The 10,207-nt window shown below is 39.6% G+C and overlaps 1 protein-coding gene across 1 annotated transcript; it reads left to right on the top strand.

Annotated features, from left to right (window-relative positions):
- Positions 1 to 5,065: 5,065 nt before the first annotated feature.
- LOC110799827 (uncharacterized) lies at positions 5,066 to 9,157 on the top strand. Its single transcript, XM_056829826.1, has 4 exons — positions 5,066 to 5,339; positions 5,529 to 7,713; positions 7,817 to 8,419; positions 8,954 to 9,157. Exons 2-4 carry the CDS (start codon positions 5,530 to 5,532, stop codon positions 9,155 to 9,157), a joined length of 2,991 nt encoding a protein of 996 aa, XP_056685804.1. The 5' UTR covers positions 5,066 to 5,339; position 5,529.
- Positions 9,158 to 10,207: the final 1,050 nt, after the last annotated feature.

The raw sequence follows: 10,207 nt of genomic DNA, 5'->3' as shown, positions 1-10,207 counted from the left end.
CAAAAGAAATACTCCCTTCTTCATGCTCCTTTGGGTAAGGAGAATCATTTGGATCTATGGAGGAAAAAGAATCCTCAAGCGGTGGGAGTCTTGACAAAAAGGGAAAAGAAATGGGAGATGAAGGATAAATGTTGAGTTTCTTCTTTCGGAAAGGGGAATGAGGGAAGGGAGTGGGAACAAAAGATTCACAAACAACTTCACTCACATCACATAAAGCACAAAAAATCTCAACAAAAGATCCTTAATTCACTTTAAAATCTTTTTGGTTGGCACATTCACTCTTTTCCTCAATTTGAATCGATTTAAGCACTTCGAGGCAAAATGGAGCAAAAAGATTTTCATCACCATCATCGATGCACTCACTCAAAGCGGAACGAGTAGGAACAAACTTTCCGATACTCAATTCCCCAATGTCATGCATCATAGGTGACAATGTAGCCTCAAACTCTTCTCTTCTCCATGAAACTTCCTTAATAGATTCTTACAATAGGTTAGAAATTCCCAAAAAGCCTTTTACAACTTGTTGGGACATGACTTCAAATAATGCAAACAAGAATCTATTCTTTGCTCTTCTTGAATTTCAAGATACTTCATGGAGAGAAGCCTCTCAAACAATGATTTTGGATATTCAAATTCCAAAGCGCTTAGGAAATTGTCATGGAGAGAGAGAAGATCATAAAGCGGAATCGACTCATCATTTTGAGAAACAAGAGAATTTGCCTTTTTATTTGGTTTTCAAAAAAAAAAAAAAAAAAAAGAAAATGAAAAATGAACTAGTCTAGAGAACTAGAATGAAAAATCAAACAATGATGCCATTCCCCGGCAACAACGCCATTTTGATAGGGTGTTTTTCCGTCGTTGAATAGAAATTCACCTCACCAAACAAAATTTATAAAACACCTAACTAACCGACTATATGGACTATAGCGGCAAGTATAGAGATCGTCCCATAGGAATGGATATGTTTGACTATTCAATCTATGCGTTCACAAGCTAGTTCGGATGGAAAATGAGTTTTTGAATTCTAATCTAATCAATGCTAGAAAAGCAAACAAATAATCAAATTCTAGAGGATTCGGGAATCGGCAATGGAAATCGAATCAAAGAAATAACAAGGTCAAGACATTCATGAATATGCAACGACATAGCAAATAGGGGAATGAAACCAAATGACGTGCTCGCCACCTCTCGGATAGAGCACGCGAAGCAACCTAGCCTATGAAGAGCTTTCGCATAATCCTAAACTAGATAAGCTTGCATATAATAGGAACTATCATTCACTTGCACGAATTAGGCTCACAATGTCTTTCCAAACCTAATCATACATTCCAATCTAATCCAATCAAATAGCATTCGCGACTACTACTCAACTAGTCATGGAAATCCTATCACTAAATCACATTTAATCACAACATCAATCATGAATTTTCCCTAAAATTCCCCAAATTCAATGCCAAGGCTTCATCCCTAACCTCTAGACTAAACTACTCAATTAGCATGATTAACATCAATATTAAACTAACATTAATCCTAATCATGAAACTAATTGAATTAATGAAGCTAATTGGAACAACAAAAATCAGAAAATTCAAACCACAAAAATTGGGGAAAAACTAAGAACATTCAAAATTTGAAACTAATTCTAGAATTCAAGCATGAAATCAAAGCATAAACGAAATTAATGAAGCAATTAAATAAGTAAAGAATAAATCAAAAAGAAAAGTAGAATTATAACTTGAATTGAAGAATTTGCGACAAACTTGAAGCACAAAAATGAAGAACAAAACTCAAGAGAAAGAGAAAAGAAATCTGAAAATGATGATTGAATTGAATTTAGAATAAAGAATTTGAGGCTAAGAATCCTTAATCCTTATCTCTAATCTAATCCCTAAACTAATTCTAGAGAGAGAATTCTAAGCTAAGCCTAAGAGAAATGAAAATTACGTAATGAAAACCTAATTACAAATGCTGCGATTTCTCGTACTTATAGCTCACGCGCAGCTATGCGATCGCACGAGGGGGTCTGTGCGTTCGCACGAAACACCACTGAGTTCCTGATCCATATTCGCTGATTTATGTGCTCGCACGGAACTGCAGTGTGCTCGCACAGAACTGCAGTGTGCTCGCACTGACTGGTTTGCTGTTTGCGTGTTGCTGTTGCTGCTCTTGTGCTCGTGCATAGCTGCTGTAAATGTGCTCGTGTGTGGCTGCTATTCCTGCTCATGTACAGCTACCAAAAAGGGGCAAGCAAGGCTCAAGTAGAGCCACGAACAGCAGCCAAACAGTGGCTGTAAAGCACGAGTGCATTGCTGTTTGTGTGCGCAAGTAGCTGCTGTTCTGCTCGCATATAGCTGCTGTTCTTGCGTGTTATATGCAGTGTTGTGGCAGCTATTCGATGCTCGTGTACAGCCACTATCAAGGGGCAAGCAATGCTCCTGAATTTGAGCCCAAGGGGCTGCTGTAAAGCCACGAACAGCAGCCAAACAGTGGCTGTTTGTGCGCGCAAGTACAGCAGCTATGGCTGCTGTTTGAGCGCTCTTATGGGCTGTTTTGTTGCTCCGTTGTTCGCGTGTTGCTTCGGTGTTGTGGCTGGACTTTGTGTGGCTGTTTTGTGCAGCCTTGCACACACACAAAGCTTCGTCGCTGCACATGCAAAGAAGCGTAAAGCATTAGTAAATCGCAAGGCACGTTATTAAAAATCGAAAGCATTATTATTAATTCTTTTAGCATTTTTACAAACCGTGAAACATAATACTCGTCGACAAGCATAATGACACATTAATAATACGTTAATACTCAAAACGAACCTTACGCAATAAGAATGCGCACAAAAGGCACGTTTAGAGCAAAAACGACTAAAATATGCGCAAGACGAGAAAATGTTACGATAAATGCAAAAATGCAATAAACGAACTAAAAACGATAAAACTAAGCAAAAATAATAATAAAATGCTAATAAAATGAGCAAAAATCCTAAGCTAAGAGCGACATAAATATCGCTCATCAATGAGAGAGAGAGAGAGAGTAAGAGTATGAATAACACTTCTCCCACAAGATTACAGACAAGTTGGAGCAAGCATTGACAAGCTTATGGAGAAGAAATAAGTGGAACAATGTACAGGATTGTGATTGAAGTCACAAGCTAAATATCTATGCAATCATGCAAACAGTCAAGAGACAAACACTAATGTCAATTTATACCTGCCCCAAGATAGTCCAAGGCCGAGCTTCGGGAACAATGAGCTCTTTCATCGTGATGTTGTCTGCACAAAATGGTTACACAAGGGTTACACATTGTTCCAAAGCCGAGTTTCAAGAACAATGAGCTCTCTTATCGTGATGTTGTCTGCATGGAAGGGTTCATCCAAATCAGTTCTAGATGCAGATTTTATTTTTGCATAGAAGATGTGATCATGGGAGCTGACAAGCCTTTACAAAGCTGTAGAAAAACTGCATAGGTAACTCCGAGATGAAGCCAAGAACCATAACCTAATCATAATAACAATATTTGCAAATTAAAAAAAAAATCCAATCAAACTAGAATATCGAAAACTAAATTAGATGAAAACATAAGGTTTATTATATTGATACATGGGATTACTTGAATATCATGCAAGGTAGTGTTACAAGTGGACAAACATAATTGTAGGCACATAATTATTATAGTTTTATTTAAAATAATCATCTACTAGTAAAAAATTCTATAAAAATATATAATCTTGTCTTGCTAGCCATCACCTAACAGTACGATCAGAATATAAACTGATTATGAAAAGAAAGAACATAACATTTTTTTACTAGTATCCAAGTCTCACTACTGGCAAAAGATAAATAGTCTATGTTTCATGAAGTACTAAAAGAATGCATTCTCCAATTATCACTAATCAATTGCAAATAGGACCGAGCTTGCATAATACACAACACTGAAACAAGATTCACAGAGCAATTAAAGGTTAGTAGGAAGCGTGAGCTCGTGAATTAATTATCAACAACAAAAGATTGATTCGTAGATAAAATTCATGAGCATAATAGCGTCTGTAGGAAGTATGAATACACAAAAATGCACACGAAAGAACATACACATAAAAGGAGTAAATAAATCTTAATTCAAAAGAACAAGTGATGATGAAACCCTCACCGAAACTGATATCAACTCTATAGAGAGCTTTGTATATTAACCAACAACTTCTCATACTCTTCAGCATTGAACAATGATTTGTCCCATCTTCCTACATGACTCACCTACCTCCTTATGGACACTCATCCTTTAGCTAACACATTCTGTAGACTACATTACATACCATCAACACAATTTAGGGTTCATTCTAATTGAGTTAAACAAGTTAAAAAAAAAGAGAACAATCAAATAAATACATACTGAACCACTAGATATATAATATAACCTCAATAATTGAGTAAAATAAGCGGTGAAGTGGAAAACCCATAACAAATCATGATAATTTCCCTCAAGTTGTAAGGCGTATGAAAACCACAATTAGCGATTAGAACCATCAGAAAAAAAACCGATCAAACAATTATAAATGACAATCCCACAAAATAATTTTTCGGATCTTAACAATAAACAATAGGAACAAATAATTAAAGACATTGAAAAAAGTAGATTGGGTATTTAAGTCAAAATGGGTCTTCAGGGCGATCAATAGAGAGACTTAGGGGGTGTTTGGTAAGATTAGTGGAAATGGAATGGAAAGGATATTGATAAGAAGGGGAAATGGTAATAAAAAGTGTTACCTTAAATGATTGTTTGGTATTATTATGGAATGGAAACAATTATAATGCATTCCTTTCTTTTTGTTTGGTATGATCAATAGTGGAATGGAAAGGAAACACTACTCTTATTTATCGGTTTTTTCATGAAATGCCCCTGAGGTTTTAAAAAACGCACCAAATACCCTCGCCTGTTTCGATTCACATAATATACCCCTATTTATCCGTACTGTTCATGACATGCCCCTGTTAGCTAACGCCGTTAGTCTGCCGTTAGTGGTGTTTTACTTATTTGCCCTTAATTTTGGTTTAGCGCCATTGACTTCCATCACTTTCACAGAAAGACCAAAAAAAAAAAAAAAACCGTTCACATTTTTCTCTTTCTCTCTCCTCTCCCCTGTTCTTCTTCAAGCTCTAATCCTACTCAAACCCTAGAAATTCTGGGTAGATCTTCAATATTTTTGTGAATTTTGCTGCGCACCTTAAAGGCGAGTTCGTGGGTTGTGATTTTGCTTCAATCGCGACAAAAAAGGGAGAAACTTGAGGCGATTTCCAGTTGAGTTAGTGTTGAAGAGGAAACGGGAATTTAAAGTTGGTTAGTCTACTTCCAGGTAATAATCTCTTCTCCTCTGTTTAATTTTGCTGGTAAACTTGTTTTTTTTTCACGAAATCGATTAGGGTTAGGGTTTGTGAAATTGTCAGTTTTTTTTTTAAAATTGCGCAACTTTCTTGTTGGTTATTGGTCAATTGTGGTTGTTGGAATGAAAATTGATGTTAGTTTCATTATTTTTTCCCTTTAGGATGAGTGCTATTTGGTTGTTACTACGTTATGGGTCACATAGTTTTGATATTAGAGTGGGAGACATGGAAAAATATCGTTTGTTGAAGTTGTTTCTTGATATCTTTGAGGAATCAGTTAAGCAAGATGTTTTTTTGCCTAGTACCTTTAGCTTGTATGTTGAGGGTCCTTGTGGTAAGGTTGAATTGAATGATGATAAGACTTTAAGGCTTCTGTGGGGATGGAATTGGGGTAAAGACACTGCTGAAATTTGGGTTGAGGGAACAGATAAACCAGGATTGGTGTTTAGGAATGCTGTTGCAACAATTGAGAATCATAGAAAGGAAAAAGAGAGACAACTTAAGGAGAGACAAGAGGAACTGTTGAGGGCTCAAAGAGAGGAGGAAGAGGCAATAAGGAAACAACAGGAAAGGGAGGACATTTTGAGGGAAATACAGGAACAAATGGAGTACACTGTGGCTATGGAGGTCCCTGTTGTTGATTGTGAGGACATGAAGGTTGAGTATGTGAGAGTCATTAGCAAAGATGATGCTGATGAGGTGTTTCCAGGTTGCTCTCAACCAAAACAAACACAAGAATCCCCAAAGAAACAACCCACCCCACCCAAACACACAAATCATGTTGCTTCTAAGTCAAAAGGCAAGGATAAGCCTGCTTCTAAGAAACTAACCCCCAAAAGGAGGGCATCAGCTAAACAACCCACCCCACAGAAACAACCCACCCCACCTAAACAACCCACCAAACAACCTACACCACCACCCCCACCACCCCCACCACAGAAAGAACCCACCCAACCAAAACAACAACAACACACACCACCACCAGAACATCCCACCTCTCCACCACAACAACAACAACACACACCACCACCAGAACATCCCACCTCTCCACCACAACATCACACCCCTCCACCACCACCACAAAATCCCACTCCACCACAGAACAACCAAACTGATGAGCCTAACAATCAAGCACCACCTGATCAAGCTCAGCCAGTGAAAAAGAAGGGGGGCAGAGCTAGACCTGAGGGGTTTAGGGTTAACAAAGTCACTGCTAAGAAGGCTGGAACTTGGGTTTCCAAGGGAAAGGGAAAAGGGAGAAAGGGTACAGGAAGGTCTAAGACACCAGGGGTTTTTGCTGATGTTGGTGAGATATGTTCAGAAGAGGAGAGTGAGGATTCTGATTATGAGGAATCAGATTCTGAACAAGAGGATGTTCTGAATGATTGGATTGATTCTGATGTTGATGATGAGGTGATTCCTGATGATATTCCTGATTTGGGGTTTGAGGATTGTCTAAATGGTTCCTCAAAGATGGATAAGGCCTATAAAAATGGCAAAATATGGACTGATCAACCATATGGGTCCATTAAGTTAGAACCCTGGTTGATCTTTCATGATAAGGCCACATTTCTTGAAGTGTTGAGAAGTTACTGCATACAGGAGGGGTTTGGGCTTAGTGTTGAGAGGGCTGATAATAGGAGGTACACAGCAGTGTGTGCAGTGGAGTCATGTGACTGGAGGATACATGCCAGTAGGTTGTTTGACAATGTTAGCTGGGCCATTAAGGTGATCAGTGGGTCTCACAGAACTTGTGGGAGGCTTGAGGAGAATCCAGTAGTGACCTCTGAGTGGTTGTGTAAGCATATGTTGGGGGAAATAGAGGCAAATCCAGAGATTCCAGTGGAGACATTGAGGAGGTATGCACAGGAGAAGTTTCAGTTGAGGGTGAAAAAGAGGCTATTGTACAAGGTCAGGAGTATGGCAAAGGGAAAGCTGCATGGTGGTTGGGCTGAAGCATATGAGCTGTTGCCTAGATATGCTGAGATGATTAAGCAAACAAACCCAGGGAGTCATGCACTTATAACATGGGGGGCCAGTAGTGGGGATGTGAACCCAAAATTCAGAGCTTGCTTCTTCTCATTTGCTGCACAAGTCAGGGGGTTTCTAAGGGGTTGTAGGCCCATAATTGGAATAGATGAGGCTCATTTAAGTGGTTTCTACAAGGGCATTCTACTGACAGCAGTTGGCATAGATGGGAATAATGAAATTTTTGTTCTTGCCTATGGGATAGTAGACACTGAGAGTTGTGACAGTTGGACCTACTTCATGAGATGTTTGAGGCAAATGTTTGAGCAGGAGGGTTGCAACAGAGATGATTGGACCTTCATCAGTGATAGGATGAAGGTATGTGTACTGATCTGATATTTACTCTTTTCTGATCTTTACTTTTTCTTATGTTTATGTTTCTATATTAATGAACCTGTTTTTGTTGTTTGCTGATGTGTAGGGTGTTGAGTTGGCAGTTAGAGAAACTTTTCCTAGAGCAACTAGGAGAGTTTGCTGCCAACACCTATACATGAATTGTAAGAACAATGGCTTCAGTGGATCTGCATTCCACAAGCTATTTTGGATAGCTGCTAATGCATACAATGAGTATGTGTTTGGTAAGGCCATGGAAAAGATCAGTGAGTACAATGCAAATGCCACTGCATACTTGAACAGCTGCATTGAGCAGTGGTCTAGGCATAAGTTTGACTCTACTGTTTGTTGTGATCACAACACAACAAACTTTGTGGAGTCATTCAATGCATGCACAAAGCCCTTCAGAGACATGCCTGTCTTCTCATTATTGGAAGGTATAACTCTTCTAATCATATTCATGCATAATATTACCCCTGAACACACTCTCATTCAGTTTAATAAAATCGCGGACCCTTTTCTTTTTCTTCTCTCATTTTTTGGAACACACTCTCATTCAAATTCAACAAACTCTCTTCTCTTCTCCATTCTCACTCCTCATACTCCATCTCTACACCATTCTTGCTTGATTTCTCACATTAATTTCACTCTCAACCTCTTCACATTCACAAATTCATCACTATCCCAAACCGTAAGTCCGAAAATTTCAGATTTTTCAAAAACCCCCAAAAGTTAGGGTTTTTTCTAGAAATTTCATTTTTGTAACAATTGGTGCATTTGGAGATTTGGAGAATACTTGGGGTTGATCTTGGTTACTTCCTTTACTAGTGGTGACGATTTCTTTCCCTTACTTCTTCATTTTCATTCCATTTTTCTCCATGTTCATGTTATTGTTAGAAATTTCTGAAAAATTGATTTTTGGGTAATTAGTGATGCATGATTGTTTATGTGTGTATTCCTTGATTGTCTAGATATGTTATGCATGCTTAGTTGCTTATACTTGTTGATTCTAGATTCTTGGTGAAATTTTGGTGGAATTTTAGCTTGATTGGTTGTTCTTAGTTGTGGAGTAGTGTTTGGAGTGCTTTTGTTCTATTTGAATTCCTTGGAGTACTTGAGTAGTATTTTGGTGGATGATTGTGGTGGTTTGTAGACTAACTTAGTTCTTTCTTTTGGTTTGTAGTTGGTTTTCTTTGGTTGTTTTGTGTAGGTTCTTCTTCATTAGGTTGTCATGATGTCTAAACGATCAAAGAAGGGTCCCAATGCCCCGACCAACAAGAGGAAGGCTCCACCCCCTCCGGACTTTGAGACTTACGACATTGAGTTCCAAGAACAAAGATCGTTGGGCTACTTTGAGGAGTTGTCTAAAAGGACCATCCGCCCAACCAAGTTCTACCATGAGAAAACCGTAAAGGATTTGGGCATTTAAGAAGAGGTGGAGAAATTGATTTCGGGTCTTGATTTAGAGGAGTGTGTGCAAATGAACGCCAAGACCTACAAGCGGGTGACCCTAGAGTTCCTAGCTTCGGCTCGGCGGAGCGTGGTTCATGAAGATGGGGGATATTTGGTTGAGTTGAGTTTCCAAGTTTTCAACAACCATCACACGTTGACGCATCAAGCGATCAATGATTTCTTCTCCATTTTTCCGGACATGACGCTTATCACCAACCTGGTGACGGAATGTGCGGATGATTATGATGAGCATGGTTGGTGGCGCACACTCACCGGTGAAACGGGAAGGTTCGCTTCTTCATCGGCTAAATCTTCATCTTTCCACCACCCGGCCATCCGGTACATGAGCCGAATCCTTCTCCACGCCCTATTTTCTGAGGGTGGTACCGGAGCCTTTTCAAGTGCGGAGCTAGGGGCCTTATGGTTGGCTAAAAGGAAAGATATGGGAGTTTTGGGTTTTGGCCAACTCCTAATCTCTAGGATCATTGAAGTTCGGGATGGCCACCCGGTTAGTGGGGACATCCTTATTGGTGGCATGCTCACTCTTCTCTTGAGGGCGCTTCCAAATAATCCTTATGAGGATGCCCTCGAGGACTTGACTCCGGTTCCTGGTGGCGAGTTCTTAGATATTTGAGCTTTGTTCAATGCCAAATGGATCAAGTACACACCAAGGGAGGATCATTTTATTTGGTGTGTCAAGAGTTTCGATTGGTGCTTCCTCCCCGATCGGTCCCTTACTTCATGGACTCTTAATGTTCGTTACTTGCTTCCCCGTGCTCCCCAATTCGTCGCTCGTGATTCTATTCCTCCTCCTCCTTCGCCTACTTCAACGGCCATGGAGCCAACTCCTCCGCCTACTTCTATGGCCATGGAGCCTCCTCCCCAAGAGGGTGGTACGTCCTCTTCCTCTCCCCTCTTTGATTTCGATGGATTGCAATCCACTCTTGCGGCTATCTTGCAAGGGAAAACGGAGCAAGCTCGTACTTTAGCTTCTCTTGCCTCTCAAGAAAGCCGCGAGCTGGATTCT

Source organism: Spinacia oleracea, chromosome 5 (assembly GCF_020520425.1).
Source record: "Spinacia oleracea cultivar Varoflay chromosome 5, BTI_SOV_V1, whole genome shotgun sequence".
NCBI classification, from domain to species: domain Eukaryota; kingdom Viridiplantae; phylum Streptophyta; class Magnoliopsida; order Caryophyllales; family Amaranthaceae; genus Spinacia; species Spinacia oleracea.
This window is presented reverse-complemented; position numbering and strand designations above follow the sequence as displayed.